The 25,747-nt window shown below is 41.7% G+C and overlaps 1 protein-coding gene across 5 annotated transcripts in view; it reads right to left on the bottom strand.

Annotated features, from left to right (window-relative positions):
- ARHGEF3 (Rho guanine nucleotide exchange factor 3) overlaps window positions 1-25,747 on the bottom strand; it is a 256,294-nt gene that overhangs the window by 178,231 nt on the left and 52,316 nt on the right. For all 5 annotated transcript variants that reach the window (XM_006130912.4, XM_075938874.1, XM_075938877.1 and 2 more), the window contains exon 3: window positions 4,488-4,554. In XM_006130912.4, the coding sequence (XP_006130974.2) occupies window positions 4,488-4,554 (67 nt within the window). The remainder of the gene's footprint in view (window positions 1-4,487; window positions 4,555-25,747) is intronic.

The raw sequence follows: 25,747 nt of genomic DNA, 5'->3' as shown, positions 1-25,747 counted from the left end.
AGCCTCATTTCCCTGTCCCGTTGGGCCCTTACTGTCAATTCTGTGCAGTGTGGGCACTTCTGTGGGACATGAGCGTCCCTGAGGCAGTGGATACAAGAGGAATGCCCGTCAGAGGTAGGCATTGCCTCACAGCAAGTGTCGCACTTCTTAAAGCTGGCTGGAGATGGCATTTCTAATCTTTAAGAGGAAAAGATTCAATAATTTTTTTGATTGAACCTGACACCATCTCTATCTTATTGATATAACCGTGGTGAGCCCCGCTCACCAGCTGCATTGTCCGGTGATCTGCGCATGCACAGATCGTTCTGCGCATGCGCAGATCGCCCGAACCCGGCTCTTCTGGGTTGCATCTACTCACCACGGGCAAGTAGATTGCATTATTTGTCGAGCCCTGGATATAACTCTGTACAACAGCACATAGGGGATCGTAGGAAAAACAGATGTAGGAACGGGAGAGGAAAAACTTTGAGATTGGTTTTTTTGTTTGTTTGTTTTGTTTGAAAACTAGGAGGAATGATAGGAAGAAGTAAAACCAGGAAGAATAGTAATTTTTAACAAGAACAATCTCACAATAAGGAAGGAAGTTGAGGAGACCAGTTCACTCTGTCTGCAGCCTGAGGCAGTTGAGAGGAACTGGCGGGGGCCGGACAACGCACTCACACAAAAGAGTGCAAATGCTGCAAGACATCACCGTGCTTGCATGGTCCGACTGAGTACTGCTACTGGAAAAATCTCCGTTCTGCAGTGCTGGGGCAGGCCCAGCACTGACAGAGGAGCACCCACGGGGACAGCATTCAAAGAAGAACTTAACATTTATTCCTACCCTTTGTTTCCTGTCTTTTAACCAGCTATCAGTTCATGAAAGGATCTTCCCTCTTATCCCATGACAACTTATAGAAATGTAGGAGTTGAAGAGACATTAAGAGGACATCAAGTTCAGCCTGCTGCACTAAGGCAGGACAAAATCAATTTAAGCCATCTCATCCAATCTTTTATTAAAAGCTTCCAATGATGCCTATTCCAGAGCTTAACTACCCTTATAGTTAGAAAGTTTTTCCTAATATCTAAACTAAATCTCCCTTACTAAAGATTAAGTCCATTACTTCTTATCCTTCCTTCAGTAGACATCAGAAAGAACCACTCACCATCGTCTTTGTAACAGTCTTTACCATAAATGAAAACTTATCAGGTCCCCCATCAGTTCTTTTTTCTCAAGAGTAAACATGTTCAGGTTTTTTTTAACCTTTCTGAGTAGGCCAAATTTTCTAAACCTATCATTTTTGTTGCTCTCCTGTGGACTTTTTCCAATTTGTGCACATCTTACCTAAAACACGGTGGACACGCTACTCCAGCTGAGGCCTCATCAATGCTGAGTGAATGAGACAATCACCTCTATATCTTTCATACAACATTCTTGGTAAAAATATTAGCATAGAATACATTATTTTTCTGGGAACTAGCAAATAATAAAAAATAGCCAAACTGATCAAATACTGGACAGGTGGTAACCTTAGGTGGAATGCTGCTCCTTGGTTACTCAGACTTCACTTCCCTCAGGCACTTGCCAGTTCAAGTCCAAAGTGCTGACAAAGTCAGTCTGACACCGTCTGTCATAAGTCCTTTTTCCCTGGCAGATGTACACTCAAAGCAACATTGTTCTTTTCCCTTTCACACAGTGCCCCCCCCCCCCCCCCACCAAGTTACTATAGCCAAGATGGCACCTGCATTCAAGCTCCTCCAAACTGCTATGGAGTCTTCTGTCATTTTGCCCCTTCAAGCTATTGATCCTCCAGGACTTACATGGGTGCCATCTGTTGGCTTATTACAATACTGTATTGAGTATCTGGTCACCATTAACCTTTTTAGTGAAGACTACAGCAAAGCAGGCATTAAATACCTCAGCCGTCTTGATGTCATCACATACTAACTATCCTTCCCCACTAAATAGAGGCCCTATATTTTAGACTTTTTCTTACTCCCAGTTTATTTAAAGATGTTAGTCTTATTGCCTTTTATGTTCCTTGCTAAGAGTAACTCATTTTGTGTGTTAGCCTTTCTGATTTTGTCCCTATGTGCTTTTACTGTTCTTCTGAATTCCTCTTTAGCAAATTTGTAGGATTTCTTTTTGGTTTTCAGGTAATTGAAGAGCTCCTGATAAGAGGCCCATATGGGCCTCTTATGAGTCTTCCTATCATTCCTTCACAGCAAGATAGTCTGCAGATGTGCCTCTAGTATTGTCTTCTTGAGATCTGCCAGCTCTCAGGAACTCCATTACCCATTAGATTTTCTTCTCTGGGACCTTGTCAACCATTTCTCTGAGATTGCTGAATTCTGCTTTTTGGAAGTCTGTTGTCCTTATTTGGCTGCTCTTATTCCTTCCTTTCCTTAAAATCATTAAATCTATCATTTCACAATCATTTTCAGCAAAACCGCAGAGTAATCAAACATTTCTGTTCCATATTTGGGAAACATCACATCATCTAGTCATAGAGAATGATGATAATGCAACACTTTTCATTCCAAAAATATCTCAGGGGGCTGTTAAGCAGCAGCTACCCATTGTTCCAAAGTGACTGATCACATCACCTGATCCAGGAGGGACCTACAACAGCTGTGGCAGCAGCTGATTTACTCCACATCCTCTAAGGCTTCCCATGATTCAATAATTTCTTATCAACCAGAACTGTAAATTGTACATGGATTCCCTGAATCCTTACAGTTCCAAATTTAGAAACAAGTGTTATTATGCAGGAATAATGCCACATTCAAGAAAGATGTGGAGAAACTGAAGAAGGCCCAGAGAAGAGCAACAAGAAAGATAAAGGTCTAGAGAACATGACCTATGAAGGAAGACTGAAAGAATTGGGCTTGTTTAATTTGGAAAGGAGAAGACTGAAAGGGGATATGATAATGGTTTTCAAGTATCTAAAAGGGTGTCACAAGAAGGAGGGAGAAAAATTGTTTTCCTTGGCCTCTGAGGATAGGACGAGAAGCAATGGGCTTAAATTGCAGTAAGGGAGATTTAGGTTGGACTTTAGGAAAAACTTCCTAACTGTCAGGGTGGTTAAACACTGGAAAAAATTGCCAAGGGAGGTAGTAGAATCTCCATCTCTGGAGATAATTAAGAGCAGGTTAGATAGACATCTATCAGGGATAGTCTTGACGGTACTGGGTCCTGCCATGAGGATAGGGGACTGGACTCGATGACCTCTCAAGGTCCCTTCCAGTTCTAGAGTTCTGTGATATGATTCTATGATTTATAGTTTTGTGCAAAGTTTTATTTAAGAGAAGAACACACTGCAACATTTGTAATCCTAATGTTGCAGCATCCTGTGAAAGTGTCAGAGCCAAATTATGAAAATACAAAACTGGTTACAATCAAGAGTGAACTGTCTAGTCTATTTACAGTGTCCAAATTGACTATAATGCAAATAGTATAATGAAAACTCAGAAACACTTTTACCAAAGTATTTTAGTTTTATTTTAATTACATAAAAATGGTAGAAGACTTACCTGGCATTAATTAACAAAAAATAATTGAATTAAGGACCCAAGCAATGCCGGGTAAATCTAGTACTATACATAAAAGAAATCCTTTCTACACAATCTTCCATTAAACTACTATAAATACACACACACACACACACACACACACGTCTATTCCAGGATCATCACTATAGCCACAATTTATTTATATCTTTTTTCATGTCACTTTAAAGCATTTACTGTATAGACAAAACAATTAAATTCCTCCTTTGAAGAAAGCGACTAGCTGGATATCTTTCAGAGCTACAGCAGACAAATCTGACAATAGTTTCTGCTGCCTCAGCAAATGTTAACCTTCCTGTTTCGTATCCAGTATCCTTTTAGGCTGGACTACCGTGTGGGAATATTTGTCTGAAGAAATTTAAAAAACAGACCAGTTTTTCCAACCAAAAGTTGTAAGAAGATAAAATATTGTGACTTCCTCTCAGAGTGATGCAATCTTAGATATAACACACACACAAATAGATTTAAAAAAAAATCAATATACTATGAATATAGGGTTTGCAGGAAAAACAGCAGAGAATTGTACAATTTGTATTTATCTTATTAAATATTTATTACTATCCCATTTTACAAAGGAGAAACTGAGACTCACAAGTTCAGTGACTTGCTCAGGCAAATCACTGGCAGAATAACAATAGAAATTAGGACCTTTTGGCACCCAATCTTGGGCCAGGAGATCTATGTGGTTTTTATCATCATTGCCCAACCATATTCCCATATAATGAAAAATACCATTAAAATAAACGCTATTGTTTCAATTCAGTGAAATTTTTAAATATTTTTTATGAATATAACCAAATTTTATAAGAAAATTCCCTGAATTAATTTTACTCTAATTCCAACTCCTCGCATTTTTTAATTGCAGAATAAATTGTGGTGGGGGTACACAGCAATGTATGAAGGAGAGAACATAAACAATAAAAAACAAACAAACTTACCCCTCTGAAATTCCAGCCTTTTGTGGATGGAAACAGGGAAAAGTTGTTTGGTTGTTGCCGTTTAGGCCTGCAAAATGAGACAAGAATAGCATTTACTGTTTGCATTTACTGGGACTTTCCAGATCAATACTGGGCAGGGGAGAAGCTGATGGAGGGGGGAGGTAATAGCCACATGAAGTGCTAAGAAACACCTTAGTTTGTCTACTGCTTTGTACTGGTTATATTCCTGATAAATTTCTCTTTTCACTTTAGTTAGTAAACATTGTTTTAATACAATTTGAAAGCCAAAATAAGGAGGCAATCTTACAAATCTATTGAAACATGTGGAACTGATTTTCAGAGCTGACCACCCATAGCCTGCCTCCCAGTGACTTCAACACTACTAAAAATCAGGCCAGCTGTGCCTTCTTCAGACAATATCTAAAATTACAGGAAAAGGATAAAGGCAGTTTAACAAAGTTTTGCAATCAGCCGAAATGCATTTAAACCAGGCAACATTTGCAGTTTCAGCTTATTCTGGAACTACTCTCCTGCAATATATTACACTTACACATAAGCAGATATCTCTATAAAGTAATCATAGTAACCATCACTTTATACTTATAGCCTGCTTTCTAGTATCAGCAAATCTCAAATCACTTTACAAAGTTGGGCAAGTATTATTGAGATTTTACCAATGAGGATTCTAAAACAAAAGTTATTTCACCTGCTGAAGTGTTGAAAATCAATAAATGGTTTAGCTAACTGAATCCAGGTTTTACTCACTCCATGACACTGCTAGTTGCCTATTTAGAATTTTTTAAAGTATATTTAAAGATAGATCCCACTGTCTGAATACCTCAGTGCATTTTGGCTCTGCTAATATAAATAACAATGACAGGATGCCTGTTTCAAATACTGTTGACATGTGTGGGACGGTTATGACCTAATCATGTTGTAACTGACTTTTAACCTGGCTACACATGGTCACTACAGGGCTTCCAAAGACATCACAAATGTTAACTACTGTAACTGGGGGTCAGGGAGTCACCAGATTCTAAACATATCTGACAGTTACATTTTTACATTTCCAGTTAGGTTTGCGGAAGGCGGACTGCTTATTTTGGGATTAATAATGAATGAACAGATTATTCAAATAAATAATCATTTGCATATGGGAAAACAAAGACTCTCACAAGTAACAATTCAGTTTATTAAAGCCCTCCAGCAACTTAAAGACACTATACATACAATAAAAAAGCACATGAACAAACTAAACTAAGATTTGAAAGATTTAGAAACAATTCCGGGCTTGGCCACAGAGATCCGGTCTGACACTGGGCAAGTCATTTAATCTCTATGTGCATTAACCACCTTTCTGTAAAGTGTGATAATATTTTTTTCCCCACAGCCTTTTGTCTATATGTGTTGAATGTGAGAGACAAGGTGGGTGAGGTACAGGCTTGCAAATGGTGGGGGGCAAAGGATACACTGCCCGGCAGGCCCCTCCCACCACGGCTGTTGGGAGAGGTATGTCCTTTCCCACCTCTCAGCCAACTAGCGCCGGACAGAGGTAGGGGCTCGTCCCAGCTGCAGAAGAGCAGTTCACTGTACCACAGGAGGGCTGCAAGGAGCCCGGCACACCAGCCTTAGAGCAGCCCTGATCTGGGCAATAGCATACAGCTGGCGGCAGCACAGGGCTAGATGAGGAGGGTGGGACAAGTAGTGGGGGCTTCGGCGCAGGGCTAGTGCTGGGAGGCTCTGGGGGTAGGAGGCACTAAGAGGCAGGGGGCTGGCACTGGAGGGGAATACTGGGAGGCTTTGAGGGCAGGGCTAGTACTGGGGAGCTCTAAGGGGTGGGGAGCTCTAAAAGATGGGGGGTTGATACTGGGAGGCTCTGGGGTGTCCTGGGTAGGGAGCTGGAACTGGGGGGCTCTGGAGGCATGGCTAGTAGAGAGGGGGCTATGGGAGCAGGGGGTTGGACTGGGGATGGAGCTAATATTGGGGACTTGGGGCTGGCACTTGGAAGGTACGGGGGTTGGGTGCAATGGGGCTCTGGAAACAGGAGGCTGTCACTGGGGGGCTCTGGTGGTGGGGCGCTTTAAAGGGCAGGGTGCTGGCACCGGGGGGGCTCTGAGGGTGGGAAGCTGGCACTGGAGGGATTGGGTGCAGGTGACTCTAGGGTCAGTGGCTGGTACTGAAGGGGTAGTAGAGGTTTGGGGACTCTAGGAGTTAGGGCTGGCAGTGGGGGGTTCTGGGAGCTGGGGCTTTTTATACCATAATGAGTATGAAAATATGCAAATAAAATGTTGCTGGTCCGCCAAAACTTTGGGAATGGGTTTCTCAGTCCACGGTACAAAAAAGGTTGGGAACCACTGTTCTATTGGACCAACTTTTGCTGGAGAGAGAAACATGCTTTCCAGCCACACATAGCAATTCTTCTTTTCTTGGAAAGATACTTCCAGGATTACAGCAATATGCAAGGTGACCTCGCAAAACATACAATATGCAAGGTGACCTGGCAAAACCTAGCTCCATGGCTACAATGATCAACACCCCCCTCACACCTTTGAAAATCCAAGGGTCCTATACATGCCTATCCAACGTATGCTCTACCTCATCCAGTGCACAAAATACCTCAATAACAACTATTTGGGAGAAAGCAGACTATCACTACACTCTCAAATGAACTCACACAGGAAAATGACAAAAACACCCTATCATTTGTGGAAGAATACTTTTCACAAAGCGATCACTCTGTCTGACCCTCTCAGTCCCCTTCCTCAAAGGAAACCTGCATAACACTTTCAAAAGACAAGTCTGGGAGCTTAAATCTGTTACCCTGCTGCACACTAAAAATCAGACTACAGTAGGGATTGAAAAGCCCATTTCATTGGCTGGAGCGGCTCCGTTGCCTGCTGCTGAGCTGGAGCGCCTCTTCCCCCCGCCCCCTGCAGGAAAGGGCTGCTCCAGCCTAGCCAGAGCAGCCCCTGCCTGTGGTGGGTCCCCCATGGGGCTGGAGCAGCCCCCAGTCCACAGCAGGCGAGAAGCTGTTCCAGCCCCCACAGGTTAACCTTAACTGGTAAGCCTCACTGGTTAAGGGTGAGGCTTACTGGTTAACCGGTTAAACCTTCACATCCATAGACTACACAGACATGTTGAATTTATAACATTACTTTCTGTCATCCACTTAACACTTCTGAAGTGACAGGACAAAAAAACGGAGGTAAGAGGGCATTCCTGGGACACTAAGTTGAATGCTCACTTACAATACATACTTACTGCTCATGCTAAACAATCTATTCCACTCTGCCTTTTGCTGCAACTCTGCGAGTATCTTTACCAGACCTGAAGAACAGCTCTGTGTCAGCTCAAAAGCCTGTCACTTTGCCTAACAGAAATTGGTCCAAAAAAAGGTATCACCTCACCCACTTTTTCATTCTAATATCCTGGAACTGGCACAGCTACAACACCACTGTACACCGTCTTGCATGTCAACTTTGGAGTAAGTACTCTTATCTATCATGAATATTTTCAGCACACTTGGAAACCTGATCTCAGTAGAGGCTTCTAGTTGCTAAGTAATAATAATGAACATCCCTTCTTCGTTCAGTAACCACTACAGATTTTGGTTTTTAATTTCCCGGTTGGGAATTTTGCCAGTTCAGAGGGAGTTCCAGAACTTCAAGTACATAGATGGAGTCAACACAGCTCACAGTGCTACATACTAGAATCAAAGACAGTCTCTGTAAAACCCCTTTTGCCAGATTTTTTCCAGAGTGCCAGTTAAGGCAAAATTTTCAACTCAAGAATCTCAGCTGGACTGAAACTAAGGATATTAAATTGTGGTCATCTGGCTAATACAATATGTATCGACAACATGATTAGTCAATAAGGACAGCTCTGCAGAGATGTAGTGGAGGTAGTTCCTGGAGCTGGCTTGAGTCAGGACTCAGCAGTCCCAGCTCGTGCCAACTCCAGGAGCCACTCATACCGCAGCTCTGCATTTTAAACGCAGTAAGAGCCACCAGGCTCTCACGAGGTTTAAAATGCAGAGGCGCAGCATCCCATACCAGCACAAGCCAGTCCAGTAGCCCCTGTTCGCAGTGGCCAGGACTGGCCATGGCCAGGAGCTACTACTGGAGGAGCCCTAGATGGCTGCGGCCAGGCTGCTGCAAACAGGGGCTGCTGCTGGAGCAGCCTCCCTTATCCACCTCCCCAAACCTCTGGCCTTTTAAGCCCACTCCTCCCAGCACCGTCTCCTGTTCCCCCCTCCCCTGTTGCCTCTCATACCAAGGTAGCAAAGGGGTGGGAATGTGAGTAGTAGAGTATTCCACTCGACTATTCTCTAACAACCCTAACTGCAACTGGCATATCACATCACACAAGAAGAGAGGCATGTGATCAGCAATAACAGCTGTTTAAAAAGGCTTATTATCTGCCCAGTAAGTGTTTCAAATTCTCCTCTAGGAAATGGCATACACAGTGGATTAAAAATTCAGGATGCGATTTTGAAAATGACCACTGGACTTTCAATGACACTTGTTCTCTTAAATCACTTACACACTTTTCAAAATTCCACCCGTAAGCCTTCTACCCATACTTTTCTGCAACATTTTAACAGTACTATCACATAAATTTTCCCTTTTTTTCTTGCCTTCCTTATCACAAAGCACAGACCATTAGTTCTATTTTAATTTAGTTCAATACGTGGAAAACAACAGACACTTTATCTTTAGCAAGTATGTCATGATTTATGTAGTTAAGGCAACATAATTACAAAGGAAAATAGAAAATTAACAAAAATATCCATATGATGCAATCATCATTGTAACAATTCCTTGAAACTCTATAACAAGTGATATAAATTTGACGTGCATATTAATAGACTAGGGGCTCTGAACAGAAGACCATCCATTATTGCAATTCTGATTACTCAATTTATCACTGTCAAACTGTTATCAGCCTCTAACTTGCAACTAAGTTGAAAGCATCCAACACCACATGGACAACTGCCAGAAAAGTTTTTATAGAACAGACCTGATATTTAAACTATGTCTTGCCAATTTTCTCCCCTTTTTTGCACCTCTCCCGTGCTGCACCCTTAGGCTACATTTACAGTTCATATTTATTTCGGAATAATTTATTTCAGAACAAATATTCCAAAATAGCTTATTTTGAAATAGCGTGTCTACACACCAAAAGCTCATCAAATAGAGCGTCCACACTGATTGGATGCTAACTTTAAGGCCACATGGAACCTCTTCAGGCAGGGCAGAAGGACAGCAGTTAGCTAACTGACCACCTTGACCACTCTAGGGAATGGTTCCACACCAGGCTCAGCAGGGTCCAGATGGTCATTGAGGGCACTTAGGGCAGCTGAAGGCATGATTCAGATGCCTCCTCATCCAGCTAGACTTTGGGGATTGGAACATCCTACACATGGTGGCCGTGCAATGTGTGATCCACAATATTTGGGAGGGGAAGGGGGAGGCATTCCTGCCAGTGTGGGGGGCAGAGGCTGACCACATTGGCAGGGCCTAGGAGCATCTGTGCATGGCTGCCATCTGGCAAGCCCATCAAGGGGCTGTGCACATTGAGGGGGCCCTGAGGGAAAGTTTCTCACAAGGATCCCAGTGACACTCTCCCTTAGGTCTCCCCACTAGGGGCCTGTGCATGGCCACTCTCACTCTTTCCTCCAACACCTCTCTCTTCCCCCCTTCCCTGCAGAGACAATAAAACAGACTTTTTAAAAAAATCAACTTGGTGTTGTTTGTATTTGGCGTCAAAGTAACTGGGGAGGGACTGGGGAAAGAACTTGGGAGAGGGAAAGAGAGAAGCGTGAGGAGAACCTTGGCAAGGAAAGGAGGGAGCTGGGAGGGGTAGGAGAGGGGAAGTGAGGCTCAAGGATGGGGCTGGGAGTGACGCCTGGAGCTGGTGATCCCACCATCATGGGTGCAGGGGCCTTAGGAAGGGGGCAGGGTTGGAGAAGAAACAGGAGGAGTAGGAGCAGGAACAGGTGCAGGGAACATGCTGGCCACCGGGGACTGCATGGTTGCACACAAGGTGCAGTCCTGAACCAGCATCTCCCACCAGATGCCTCGTCACAGCTGGAGGTCTTGATCTGCTCCATGAATTAGAGTACCACAAGGTGCTTCCTCTGGAATTCATCCATGGGTCTCTGGTACTTGCAGACCCCTCCAGTTTGGGAGGCTGCTCTGGATGGTGTTGACCATCCCCCTCTCGCAAGTGGTCTGGCTTTGGAGAATAAAGAGAGACGGTCAGTCATCCCAGGAGACACTGTACCTGAAGCCTAGCCCTCATCATTGAGCTGAGAGTGAGAGTTCCTCTTTTTTTAGTGGAAAAGCAAACATGCTCTTTCGGTATCCCCTATATTCCTCGTTCCATGAGGAATAAGGGGGCTTCCAAAATAAGGGGGTTTTCTGACATTTGGTGCAGTCTAGACAGGCCAAATGTTGGAAAAAACCTCTTCCTACAGAAGAATTAGAAAAAAGCAGCAGTGTAGAGTGTATAAGGGCTGGGGATAGCAAGTGATGGAGAGGAGGAGAATAGAGAGGGCGGGGCGTCAAGGAAGGGGTGGGGTCTTGGGGGAAGAATGGGGCGGTAGATCTTGGGTTGCTCTGACATTTAAAAAGTGATCTTGGGTGTCAAAAGGTTGGAGACCACTGGGTTAACCAGTTAACATCTTACATTCCTACCATGCAGGCCTCACACCAGCACTACCCAGGCCTGGTCAGGAGTAGGTGGGGCATGCCTGGCACAACCAAACCCTGACCTTGCTTTAAGTTAGAATAGGAGGAAGCTGCATACCAAATTTGGTTGCCCTAATTCTTATAGTTTAGGAGGAGTTTTTGTACGAACAGACTCGCAGACAGACAGCTCTATATTTCTAAAATATATAGCTGGATCAGGGTTACCACGTGTATTTTGCTCCATATACAGGTAGGAAGAAGATTTCTAAGTTTTTTCTCCCTACTTGTCAGCTTTCCTAACTCAGCCTGGGATCTGAAAATCATAGTGAATTATTTCCTTTTTACCTATTACCATTAACCATAAAAATTCTGGCCTCACTTGTACTCTACATTCTCCTTCCATTCAACTAGGGCTACAGAGCCCATACCACTGGAACCTCATCCCCATTTGCAGATTACAAGCCTCTCCAATAACTATTACAGGAATTAAAAGTAGGAAAAACTGTACAATTGTCACTAAAATATACAGACACTATTGTGAATAGACAAGGAATATAGCTGCTGATTTTAAAAGTATTGTTTTCACATCACTTTTTAGAACAGAGCTCAAATAGTGTCAAATTTCACGATATTATTGCTTAGTGATTTCCTGTGCACCTTTTTCTATACTATTTTGAGAAGTGGTAGAGGAGGAATATAAAACAACACTTAATGGGAAGATGTACTGCCTGTCTTAAAGCATGATGATGTGGTAACATGAAGGATTTAATTGTGGTTTAAATTATATTTTGACACCTATGATTGATCTTGCAGTCTTTCCACCTTAGAACCAGCACTGACTGCAACAGCTTTCTATATATAGCCCACAAATTAGCTTTGTGTTTCTTGTTACCTATTTAAAAAGGCACAGCTGCTACATCTGTTTGAAGATGAAAGTGGGACTTGCAAACTAATCTGCCATATACCAGGCAGATAATAAAGAAGGAGTTCAAACAATCTTAAGTCAAGCTCCTTTGGAAAGTAAAAATTCTTTTCAAACAGCTAATCTTTGGCAAAAATAACGGTTGTTTCTACAGCTGTGAATTTTTTAATAGCATATGGTTAAATAATAAGCCTGACTATTGAGAACATTGAAAAATATCTCCTGGAATATAAATTGTTAGCAACTCATCAAAAAGTGTAATACAAAATACTTTTCATAAGAACAAATTTATTGTCAAAATACTGGTATCTAGGTTCTTGATGTAAGCAAATTTTCAAAAGGGGTTTACCTGGTGAAGACAGATACAAGAACATTTTTATGCACACTATGAATCTGTGCATAATCTGTTGATTATGTGCATAAATGAAAGTACTTTTGGTATTCATTTAAAAAGCTGCTTCTAAGATAAAATCTATGTACAATTTTCTAAATGATCTTTTTGTTTAAGTGCTTGTATGACTAACTCAAACGAACCATGATAAATTTAGGAATTACATCCTTGTGTGCGCAAGCAATTGTGATTTTTGAAATGCACAAAATAATTTTTGTTCTCTTCAGTAAAGTCTGTGTTTTTTTGCACTCAAAAGATGGACAGTCAAGTTTTGTTCTCTGACAACACCTACAAATCAGGGTTTGCACAAGCTTAACAAATCAGACTATGGCCCACAAAATTTAGTTTTCAGTCATACAGACCCGAGTTGCCAATTTGCATAACTGAGTTGTAAGTACTCAGCACTTCAGAAGAATCCACTCAATATAGCATGATTAAGTTATAACTGCTTAAAAAGAAATAAATTTATTCATGAAGAGTGGGTGAGGGATTTTTAGCAGCATACGCTGGCATACCAAATATGAGCATAATGTTTTAGATGGCAGTGTCAGAAAACATTAAGCAGCAAATTGAATTCAAAAACAGCTTCTGAGAATCTGGATGTATTCAAATGAAAAGCTGATTCACACTGAACTAGATACAGTCAACAGTGAAACAAGTCTTACACCTACTGCTGTTCTTGGTTTTCTTCGTAATATATTTATAGCATGAATCAAGGCATAGGGTCTATACATGTTCATCACAGAAATGCTTTTCAGTGTATTATATCAACTGTAATTGATCACACTGTAATTTGCAGCAGTTAAAACTTCAGTATAAAATGCATTAAAACTTTAAATCAGGCCCACTTATGTCGGATCCGCACTTACGAACGGGGCTTTTCTCGCCCCGGAGCTCCCGCAGAAGACCAGGGACACCAGAGCAAAGCCGCCGCCTGGGCAGCTTTGCTCGTTTGCCCGGGAGCAAAGCTATCCAGGCGGCGGCTTTGCTCCCGGGCAAACGAGCAAAGCCGTCCAAGCGGCGGCTTTGCTCTGGTGTCCCTGGTCTGCTGGGGGGGTCCAGCGGCTTTGCTGGACCCCCCCAGCAAACCAGGGAGACCGGGAGACGCTTTTCTCGCCCCGGAGGACATGGGTGGCGACCCGCCGCCCGTGAGCTCCGGGGCGAGAAAAGCCCCGTTCGTAAGTGCGGATCCGACATAAGTCAGATCCGCGTAAGTCGGGGACTGCCTGTACAGTATTTCTGCTGCTCAAGAAATGTGGGCCTGATTTAAAGTTTTAATGCATTTTATACTGAAGTTTTAACTGCTGCAAATTACAGTGTGATCAATTACAGTTGATATAAAACACTGAAAAGCATTTCTGTGATGAACATGTATAGACCCTAAACTCAAATGGAGTTCATCAATCAACAAGCCTCACTAGGTATACTGTCACTGATGTCAAGCCTTTGTCCCAAGTGCTATCCCAGAATACATCTACACTGCAGAGGAAGATCCAAGGTGTCGCTGTCGATCTTCTAGGATTCAAATTAGCAGTCTAGTTAAGACACCTAATTCAAAGCAAGAGGGGCACTCTAGTCGACGCTAGTAACCCTGCGTTCACAAGGAGTAAGGAAGTCGAAGGAAACGTGTTCTTTCTTTGACTTCCTGAAGCATAGACAGCATCAAAAGCTAAGTTAAGATACTTTGACTTCAGCTATGCAATAAAGGTCACTGAAGTTACTTTGCTCCAGAGATTAAATCAACTGAAACAAATGCTTCTGCTAATGTTATAAATTGAGGGTGGATTCAGGTAGTGAATTATTTGTAAAGGGTCCCTATTAATTTTTCTACTGAAAACTTTACTTTTTGCATTTCCAAACTTTTAATCTATAATATTGTATTAATGTTATTGGGGATTTATTTGGTTTTATTTGCTTTTTATATTTAATACTTATGGTATTATTTTGTGACCCTAGAACAGAAATGGATTGACAGGATTAGCGTCTTGCTAAACAGAAACAGCCTAGAATTATTCCTATGTAGTTTACAAACTACAGGGAGGAAACATTTATATTATTTTTTTCAGTTGCTGTGCTATTGTGTGTCTATAATGCAGCTATATTATGAACTAGCTGATTTACTCGGCATTGCCTGGGTCCTCCAGAGCAGGGCCTTGGGAATGGAGGGATGCATGAGACTGGGGCCAGAGGCCTGTTCTCTCCCCCCACAGACCCCTCCAACACATAAGGGCCTGTTCTCTCCCCACTCAGTTTTCCCCCAGCTATCAGAGACCTGTCTCTCTCCCTCTGTGCCCCGCAGCTGCTTGGGGCCTTTCCCCCTCCCTCCCACTCTGGTGCTGTGACCAAAGGCTGGGCGGGGGGAGGGTTTCTGGCAAGAGGGCTTCTTACTTGTGTGCTGGCAGGCAAGATGGCAGAGCCCCAGCCATGCTGACCACTCCCTTGGTGGTACAGCTGCCTCAAGTGGACACTGTGCAGGATAGTTCTCCCCTGCAGTGGCCACTCTCATATCGTTTCCCTCCGAACAGCAGCCCCTCCCTTTGCATGTTATGGAAAACTGTCCTTTTCCCAGGCCTTCTGGTTTTCCTGGCACATTCAAACCCTGACCTTGCTTTAAGGTAAGAGAAGAGGAAGCTACATACCAAATCTGGTGGTCCTAGCTCTTACCATTTAGGAGGAATTCTTGAACAAACAGGCTCACAGACAAACACACAGACAGATGCACTCTAAAATATAGATAGAACAACCGTTCACTTAAAAAGAACTGCTAAGTTTCATATTAAGATAAAATATATAGACAACATCCTGTATACATGATAAAAACACCCAACAGCATTGCTTAAATGGACATTTGTTATTAGAACACCAGCGAAAAACCTCCAGGAGAAAAAGACATAACAGTATTCAAGTTCAAGGAAACAGATAATTCATTCCTTTTCGTTCTCAAAACAGAAATAAACCCTCATTAAAAACTTGAGGTCAGAAAGATACTACAGTCTAACCAAATAGCGTTGTTACTGATAGTTTTCCAGAGAAGCTTCTTGAATTTAAGAAATTACTTATGGCAGCAGTTCTCAAACAATTTGGGCTCTGGACCCCTTTACATGCGTAAAAATTTATGTGGAGCCTCAGCAGTCCACTGATTGTATGTGTTGTACCTATTGATGTTTCCAGTTTGTCAACCTCGCAGAGCCCCTGGAGATGTCTCGTGGAGCCCTGGGGCTCCGCGGAGCACAGTTTGAGAAACACTGACTTATGGCATCTCATGACATCTACGGTAAAGAAAACAAGAGGTAGTTTCCATGGAATGTTTATTTTTTGAACCCATGTCATCTAGGCTCATTTTAGATGTAACTATAAAATCTCATTCTCAAAAACAAAACCGTGGGCTTTTTTTCCTTTCTGCAACTATTAGAAATTATTTACTAAATCAAGAAAACCAAATAACACAAATGTTATTAGTTCTTAAGAAGGTAAACCAATATTATTTAAAATCTTCTATTACTGTTTTCCTGCTCCCTCATTTTGGATCTTTATTTTCCCCATGTTGTATCTTCCAGTTGGGGTATGGAAGGCTGTGAGATACAGTTGTATAGAACAGATAAGACTATTTCATCATTTGAACTTCAATCACCTTATTAAACACTTTCACAACTATTGTAATGTAAAACACATTTTTGTCACTTTTTTAAAAGGATATTGTATGCTATTTTTTTATAGTTAGTGTTTAGGGACATGGCATTAAGCCAGTTAGTCAAGAAAGGAGACTTGCTTTGATAAAATTGTATCACTTAAAAGTGGATAGATGCTTTCAAAATATTTTTCACTGAAAAAAGATTGTTGCATAAAGGAATTTTTTTATAGCTAGAATAACTTAACTTGTCATATCTCTTCTTTGCAAACAAAGAAACTCTGTCTACTTCTAGGAAAGTTAAAAGTCTATCAGCATTGAGAACTAAAACACTAATTTTCCAATTAGGGTATGTCTATGCTACAGAGGTTTTTTTGGGAAAAAAACCTTCAATTACGTCCACACTGCAATCGCGTTCTTTTGAAAGAACAGAGGGTTTTTTCCAGCATTAGTAATTCTCTTTTTTGGAAAGAGAAGAAGGTTTTCTTTCGAAAGCAAAGACCTCCAGGAAATAACGTGGGTGCCCTGATGGCCACTCCGTCCAAAGCAATCACAATTCTATAGTTTGTCTCCTGGCCCCTCTTAAAGCTGCAGGCACTCTGGAAAAGCCTTGCAGCAGGAAGCTAGCCTGAGCAGTACCCTGAACACACAGCACTCCCTCCCACAGGCATTGCCACCCATGGCCTAGCCTCAAGCCCCCCCAAAAGAAGCCTGCAGTGTAGACAGAGCACAAGTGACTGTGGCCTTTACAACAGCCTTTAATTCTGATGTGTAGTAACCACCCTCTCAGAAGGTGAAATAACCCCACATAATTCAATGTTTAAACTAACTCTGTGTTCAGACTCTCCAGAGAATTGCAGAAATATGCCTAACTCAATTTAACTGCTTTTTAGATTATTGTCCACTAACAAACATGTAGAATCTTACTATGTGCTCAATGCTATAAGGTGCTGAACACATACCTAACCGAGGCCAGGTCTACATTACAGGGGAAGGTTCAATTAAAATACACAACTTCAGCTACGCTAATTGCATAGCTCGAATCAATTCACCTTAATTCAAGTTTCCACATGGTCTTCACAGAGGGAGGTCGGCAGTAGCTTCCCTTGGCTTCCCTTATTCCTCCACAAGGAACAGGAGTAGCAGGTGCTGGCAGAGGCACCTTCTGAGTTCAATTTAGTGAGTCTTTAATAGACCTACTAAATCAAACTCCAGACGATCAAATCACAGCAGCATTGATCTTCCCTGTAGTGAAGTCATGGCCTAAGTACATGAGCAATAAAAGTCAGGACAAGAGTATTAAGCATTACACTAGGAATTTTTCAGCTAATGTCTTCTTCAATGGCAAATGGAGATTCACTGAAACCAAGATTTTCTGGTGAAAAGTTTCTGTTGTGGCAAAGATTTTTTTTCTGGTGATGGGGGGGGGGGGGGAGTTTCAAAGTTATCCTTATGGTTTTTGTGCATTTTCTAAAAATAAATATGTTCTTCTGATTCAAAATAGCTTTTTTATTCAAACTGTAGCTAATTATAGTAAAAAAACCCCAACATTAAAATGGTTGAAATTTAAACAGGATGTTTTAATTCACCCTTCCTCCTCTCCCTCCCCACCCTCCCCCCCCAAAAAAATTAACATTTGAGCATGATTCAGGAAAGGCAAAAATTTCAAAATCTCAAAGAAATTTTCAAGATGGGAAAACTATTTCCCATCCAGCTCTGTTAAGGTCCTTACCAAATCAAACCCTAAATGTAATTCATTTCACATCTCAGTTTGATCCCAGTTCCATGAGAGGTCAATGTTTTATTCATTTGGCCTCTCAGTCTCACTAGATACAAATAAACTGTGCTGTACCTAAGAATTAAAGGAACCCTCTCAGCTGAAACATTTTTAGACAGACATCCCTCCTAGTATGTAAATACTTCAAACAACAAATGTTTTTCTCTGATAAGCAACCAGTATATAAGACTGTTTCAAACTCAGTTCTGAAGCATTTCATTCATATCATGTGCTCCAAATATCAAAAAATGAGACACTGAATTAAAGTTTGAAGCAATGTTTACTATTTACATTAATTCAATGTAACAAGGGTCCAATGTAAATATGTAAACACGTATTTACCAGGAGAGCTGACTGGCAAATCTTTCATTACACTTGGATCATTGGCCAGTGTGTTTGTTCCAAGAAATCAAATTAAATGTAAATTTTGAGCTGAAAGCATTCCTCATTTATCTGTGCAATATCAGTGATTTTGTGCAGGTATAAGTAAGGGCAGACACCAGTACAAGAGATTTAGAAACACTGTTTTCCATCAAATTTAATAATGTTAATTTCCTGTTCTCTACATTTGGTCTTGATGTATTATGTCTTTAAAATGACTTGACAGTATTTTTTTAGTACTGAATTTTTTCATTTTTAATAACTACTTAGGATTCTCTCTTGCAGTTCACAAACAGACAAAATTTCCAGTGACTAACAGATCAATCTGTAAAATACATTCAAGTTAAAACAATAACCTTTATCAATGTCATAAATGTTGGATTGTTTTTCCTTTATTAGCATTACTTCAACTCCCATTCAGAATAAAGCGACTGCATGAACAAAACCCTGTCTGAATGTATAAAAGCGCTGGGTTTAATCACAATTTTACTGTTTGATACCAGAACATCTCTGCTTGTGCACACTGCTGACCAATGTCAGCAAAGCTCTAGGAATGGTACTAGTTAATTTAAGCCTGCTTAATCAATACAGAATGATTATAATAGATTTTATGAATCATTTAAGAGTAGCCATCAGAATTAATGAATACTGACCCTTACCATGTGACTTTTGTAACCATAATTATATCATGTGACCAGGTCAGGAAATAAAAATCAGCTTCTTAAATACACTTATTACAAAAGAATAATGTTATGTTAAATTCTAATTTTTGAATGACTTATTTATACATATATATTATATATTCAGCATCTGAATGTTTCCTTCAAAATTAAAACATCTTTAACAAAATGTTAGGCCTGAACATTTTGACATTATCTCTGAACTCATATAGGCAATAGATAAGACTTTCATAAGCTATGTACTCTGCAAACAAATAGCACTTTAATAAGAGTATTTAGATCTTTATCAGGAAAATGACCATGTTGCCCAGTAAACAGTAATTTTTTTTTACTATTACATCATTATCTCTGAAGGGAAATTTTCAATATTTTAATCGAGATGCAGAAAAATGTTTCCAGTAATTTGTCATTGTTCACAGCTGGGTTCCTGTGGGAACATTTCTTGCATCAGTGTTGCCATAGCAATTACTATAGAAACCTCTGAATGCAGCAGAGTAGAACCTGATGAAAATACAGCTCAAATGAAAGCTCCGTTCAGAATATCAATTCAGGACAGTAAATATTCAGTTCCTTACCTTCACCATTACCAACTTATGCTTCATAATCTCTTCTATATGAATTCCCCCAATTACATTATAGCTTATTATATTTATTTCATACTAATATCAACTCTAAAAAGCATGTAGGAATACATGTCTAACAAGAATTTTGTTAAGACTATACATAGTAGTGAATTCACTAAAGAATTCTGCATTAACACTAGTGATTGCTCTAAAATACACACTTTGAATCAGGGACAAAACATTTTGAGTTTGGAAGTGTAAGGCTGGATCCTGGCTCTTCATACAGTCTCAGATCATTTTAAACTTTTAAAATAAGCTTAATAAACTGCACTACAAACATGGGAAATGACATGCTAGATAAGACCAAAGGATCATTCTAGGAAATTAAATGCCAGTTTCAATGTCTAGTAAAAGATGCTTCAAGAGAACTTTATGCATTTACTTCCATAACATTTTCTTACCTATATCAATTAGAGATTGTCCTGTGCCCTCAATTTTATAGCTATTAAGTCTTATTATCCCTGTAAGCATTTATTTCTTTGGAAACCTACTAAAACTTTTGACATGAATGATATTTTGGTCAATGAGTGTAACAGTTCAATTATGCACTACAGGCAGTCCCCGGGTTACGTACAAGATAGGGACTGTAGGTTTGTTCTTAAGTTGAATCTGTATGTAGGTCGGAACTGACGTCAGCCGCTGCTGAAACTGATCAGTTTCAACCGTGGCTGAATCTGGATGCCAGTTCTGACTTACATACAGATTCAACTTAAGAAACCCAGGCGTCCCCAAGTCAGCTGCTGCTGAAACTGATCAGCGGCTGATTCCAGGAAGCCCGGGGCAGAGCAACTCTGCCTCGGGCTTCCTGTAGTCAGCCGCTGGTCAGTTTCAGCAGCGGCTGACTTGGGGATGCCTGGGGCAGAGCAGCTGGGGTGCTGCTGGGTTGCTTTAAGTAAGAAGAATAGGTTAACATTTTATTTAATATTGCCAAGTCATAATGCTTTCTATTAGAGGACTTCTTTTATAGGACTAGTCTAATTTTATAAAACGGAAGCCTGGTCTACACTGGACCAGGCAGGTTGGTTTAAGGTATGCCATCCAGCTACACAAAATGCATAGCTGGATTCAGCTTGACTTAGGCTGAGCCACTGCAGCCTCTACCCTGCGGAAGGCCAACAAGAGCACACACTTCCATCTGCTTCCCTTGCTCCTCGCAGAATGGAAAAGGGGGCTGTCTTCAGTATTCAATTTGGGGGTCTATACTAGATCCATTAAATTGAACACTAGAAGATTGATCTCCACAGGGTTGATCTTCTCAGTTGTGTAGATGTGCCCAAAATGTATCTACAACATTTAGCCTTAACACAGGAGAACATAAGAGCACTTCACTTTAACTTTCTCTTTACAGCCAGTAAATATTTTCCCACAAAGTTCAGTTATATGATAGGGTCTCAATATTTTATTGCCAATCTATTTTTTGTACACATTACTGGTTCCAAAGACTTAATACACAACCATTTGACAATCAAATTAAAGTACTGTAGCTTCTTTATTACCAGAAGGAAATCTTTTTTTTCTTAGTAATTAAATCACACAACAATACTATGAAGTTTCGAGACGTCATCCTACCATGGGCTCAATTCTAATAGTCCTACCAAAATTCATAAGTTTGTAGCAACTTTTATGTCCAATTGATTCATTCTCATTTTTTAAATTTTTATATTTTCACATACTACATAATAATCCCCTCACTTACTGTTAGCCGATGGGACAGAGTCCCTCCGCAGCGGGCAGCCAGGGAGGCTGACGGGTGCCCCAAGGTGGTGCAGAGAGAGCTCGTTACACCGTGTCTTCGACTGCTAGGACAAAAGTCCCTTCACAGCGGGCAGCCAGGGAGGCTGACAGGTGCCCCAAAGAGTCTGCCCCATGGAGGCGGCACGACTCAATGCTCAGCTCTTACTGCGTTTACCCCTGACTGGATATGGTTCTTTTGATTGTGGCTGGTTCTGTTACAGCAACAGGAGGAGTCAGGTTAAAGCTTAAACAGTTACTATTGTATTGTTACAAGGTAAGCTTAGCTGTTAAATGTTACTGCTGTGTTACAGGTGACAGCGCCGCTACAAAAGGCAAGACAGAAAATACAATGAAAAGTCACTTAAAGGTACCATGAAACCCTTTTGGTTCTCTGAGCTCTTATTGAATGCACTCAAAAATAGACACCTAGCAGGTATAGTCTCATCCCTGTGATCCTTACTCTGGCGAAGCCAGCGTTTCTCTCAATCCCAATGGGAATCAGTCGATACAAGATGAAGGCATCCCTAAAGTCTTGGGGGTCCAAGACTGCCTGACCAGCAGGTATATGGGTGGATCTCCAATTAGAGTGGGGCACAGTGCCCCACTTTATACCCCTGTGGTCACGTAGATGCTTCTCTTCTCATTAAAATGCCAATTTAGTTGTAACGTCTTTGTGACGCCCGTTCCCACAGGGGGGTCCAAAGCTTAATTTGCACCTGTGAGGTGGAGGTAACTAAATCATTGGGGCCACACATCCTTTTTCTGATGGGGCGGCAGATTCCTCTTCTGGGATAGTGTGTGTAGGCATATCAATAATGGTAGCAGCCAAAGGTAGCCCAAGGCCCCCGACCGCCTGCTGGCCCAATTGTCGCTGTTATCTGGTTCCTGTCTAGCATCCAGGGCCATTGTTATTCCAGCACCTCTGGAGGTCCTGGAGCCTTTGAAGACAGAGTTTCGCTCTCAAGGATTTCAGAGGGAGGGGGGGTGTTTCTGTCTGGCTACAGTTATACACATGAATGCCCAAAATAACAACCTTATGACAGTGTGAGATTTTAAAAGGACTATATTGTTATGGCAGGAGTCACCAGGTGGTGCTATTATATACATTATATATTATATACTACCAGAGAAATAGATCACATCATGGCATGGGCCATCCAAATATTCACCAGCTTCCATACAGAAATAAAATCCACTATGATCATACACCCCGAGTTGTCACCTATAACCCCACATTGGAACCCATACTGGTTTTCAATGTAACAGACATTTTTCAGGTTATTTACTACGATGTGTGTGTGGTATATGCCCAGACTGTAAGCAGTTATGGCACTATTATTAACTGTATGTGTGTGAAAGAAGCCCATGATTTGTAGAAACTTTGTAACAGATTCACTCAGACATATGTAAACTATCTGCTTCAGACTATGCCAGGTAGCATGATTTTCTATTTGCGCCGCAGCATGTTAGCATTTACTCATTACTTTATTCTATATTTGTCAGGTTTTCATTAATTCCTTCACATTTAGGCTACGTCTACACAGCTTTCCTCTTCCACAAAAGCCTATGCAAATGAAGCGTAGATTAGCATATTGCCGTGCTTCATTTGCATAATTAATTAGGAGTCGTTTTTGCACAAGAGCCGTTCTTCTGCATTTCCTCTTGCGCAAGAGGGGGTTTTTTAGCAAAAACCTCTTGCGCAAAAAAGGCAAACAAGAGTCAGTTGACAAATTTGCTAATTAAAAAAAGAAGAAAGCATTTTGCTTTGTCTGAATACAGAAATATGTAGGACCTGACTATGAAAAGACAAAGCTATGGCTTGCTTTTGGCTGTTAGAATAGGTGTCATCAAGTACAAAGTAATAAAATGAGAGATGTGATCGTAGCCAAGGATAATGGAAAATTACAATTTATAGCTACCTCTGTGGTCTCTCATATAGTTGATATCATAGCTACTATTGGCAGCCATCAGACCAACAAGAATGTGTGTGTGTTTGTGTGTGTTATGGAGCAGTATTGTTCGGCCTTAGTTTGAAGGCACAAATTGTTCTGGGGATTGTTTTGATTTGTATGTTATTGTGAACTAGAAGATGTATCCAGCGCTGCTTGGGTCCTTAACTCAAATAAGTTTTGTTTTTCTTGATTTAAATCATTGTTCTGGGGTGGGGTTGAGAATGAGGGGTTCAGTATACAGGCTGCTCCGGAGAGAGAGGACAATCCCAGCTCTCTCTCATTGCAGCAGCTTCAAGCTAGGCAAGAAGTGCCTGTCCATGGCCACTACAGTTGCAGCAGGCACAGCTGGGGGAGGGGTGCATGTCCCCTACTCAGGGGACAGACAGACACGCAAACAAACTTCCTAAAATATTTAGTAAATAGCTGTCCCTTTCTACACCTCTGCCCCCTGTTGGCCCAATGGGGTTTTAGCTGTCCCGACCCCCACCTCTAGCCTCTGACTGCCCCTTGTGGGCATTCTGCAGTATAATTGTCCCTCCTGCCAGACCCTTCTCTTTCCCTTTTATAACAATCAAATTCCAAGCACAAACAAACCCTTACTTTATAAAAAGAAGCAGCTGCATACCTAATTTGGTGGTCCTAGTTCTTATCATTTAAGAGGAGTTCTTGAACAAACAGACTCACAAACGGATGGACAGATAGACTTCTAAAATATATAGTAAATTATGTATGTGTGGCCAAATTGCAGGCTTTTTTCCACCAATTATCCTATATCCTTGGGTTAATAAAAGAACATATTTTGTTTTACATAGCACCTTTCATCCCAATAGATTCCAAATACTTCACAAACAGATACACAGAGAGATCATTTCAACCCCTTACTCAATCACAACCCCTTACTCGTTGGATGCACCAAGTGTTTAGCAGTGTAGTTTTGTGCAGGAAATCAAGAATACCTGCTGTGAAAGTTGAAGAGTAGGAAGTAAAGGAGTTTGGTGTTAACAGGGAGTTTGGAGAGGGAGTTCTCCAGATAAAGGAGGAAGCTAATACAGGGAGGGAAGTGGTCTGCCTGTAATGTGTGTTTGTCTTTGGTATTTTCTTGAGGTCTGCTGAGCTTCTGTTTGGCTGGGTTTTTTTTTTCCTTTTTCTCCCCTTCCCTCCCCTCCCCTACCCCCCCCCCCCCCCGGAGTGTGTGCTGTGGCTGGCAGGTGGAAGCTGTGAGCTTCTAATCAGGGTTTGAAACCTCATTGGTTGAGCCTTAATCAGGGGGAGGAGCTATCCGGCAGTCTAGGGCATTATAAGGATTGAGTCAGCAACCAGGGGCTGTTAACAGGAAGTTTGGAGAGGGAGTTGGGAAGTGGGGTAGGAAGGGGGTAAAATACACTCACCATTCCTTAACATCTTTTCACTACACTCCTTCCCATGAAGGAGGCATTTAATAACAACTGAGGAATCACTCACAAGGAAAGCAGGTATGGATGGTGACAGGTCTGCTGTTGTTACCTGCATAGAATGTGCCATATTTATCTTCCTCCCAGAAGAAAGAACGGATTTCATCTGCGCTAAGTGGAAGAAAAAAATGTGGAAGAAAAAGTTAGAGGACTGGAGGCCCAAGTATCGATCCTACGTTCTATCAGACAGGATGAAGACTTCCTTGATAAAAGGCAGCATTTAATCCTGCAGGCAAAGCAGGCTGAAAAGCCAGTCAGGGCAGTAAAGGACAAGGAAGAAAACTGGCAGCATGTAACCTCTAGAAGGAGAAGACCACCAACTCAGGTATCCCCCATTCCTGTGGAGGTAAGTAACCACTTTCAGGCTCTCTCCGCAGGCACTGCGGCAGAGAATGCTTTGGCAGGCACCTCTCAGGGAAGAAATCAGAAGGGAACACCATCTACCAGAAGGCATGGGATGCGTAGTCCTAGACATGGGGATTCCACGACCACCCCCCCTAAAAGAAGAGGGGTGGTGGTGGTCAGGGACTCCCTCCTAAGAGGGACTGAGTCATCCATCTGCCGTCCAGGCCTGCAATCTCGAGAAGCGTGCTGTTTACCAGGAGCTCGCATTCAGGATGTGACAGAGTCTTCCGAAAGTGATTAAACCTTTGGATCACTACACCTTCCTGCTTCTCCATGTAGGAGCTAACGATACAGCCAAGAATGACCTTGAGCGGGTCACAGCAGATTATGTAGCACTGGAAAGAAGGATAAGGAATTTGAAGCGCAAGTGGTGTTCTCGTCCATCCTTCCGGTTGAAGGAAAAGGTCCAGGTAGGAATAATTGAATTTAGGAAGTAAATGCGTGGTTGCGCAGGTGGTGTCAGAGAGAGGGCTTTGGTTTCTTCGACCATGGGACTCTGTTCCGGGCACAAGGATTGTTAGGAAGAGATGGGATCCATCTAAGCACGAGAGATAAGAGCATCTTCGTGGGCAGGCTTGCAAATCTATAGAGAGCTTTAAACTAGACTCATTGGGGGACGGTGAC

The sequence above is a fragment of the Pelodiscus sinensis genome, chromosome 11, assembly GCF_049634645.1.
Source record: "Pelodiscus sinensis isolate JC-2024 chromosome 11, ASM4963464v1, whole genome shotgun sequence".
In the NCBI taxonomy this organism is placed as follows: Eukaryota; Metazoa; Chordata; order Testudines; family Trionychidae; genus Pelodiscus; species Pelodiscus sinensis.
Note: the sequence above shows the minus strand (reverse complement) of the source record. Positions and strands in the feature narration are given on the sequence as shown.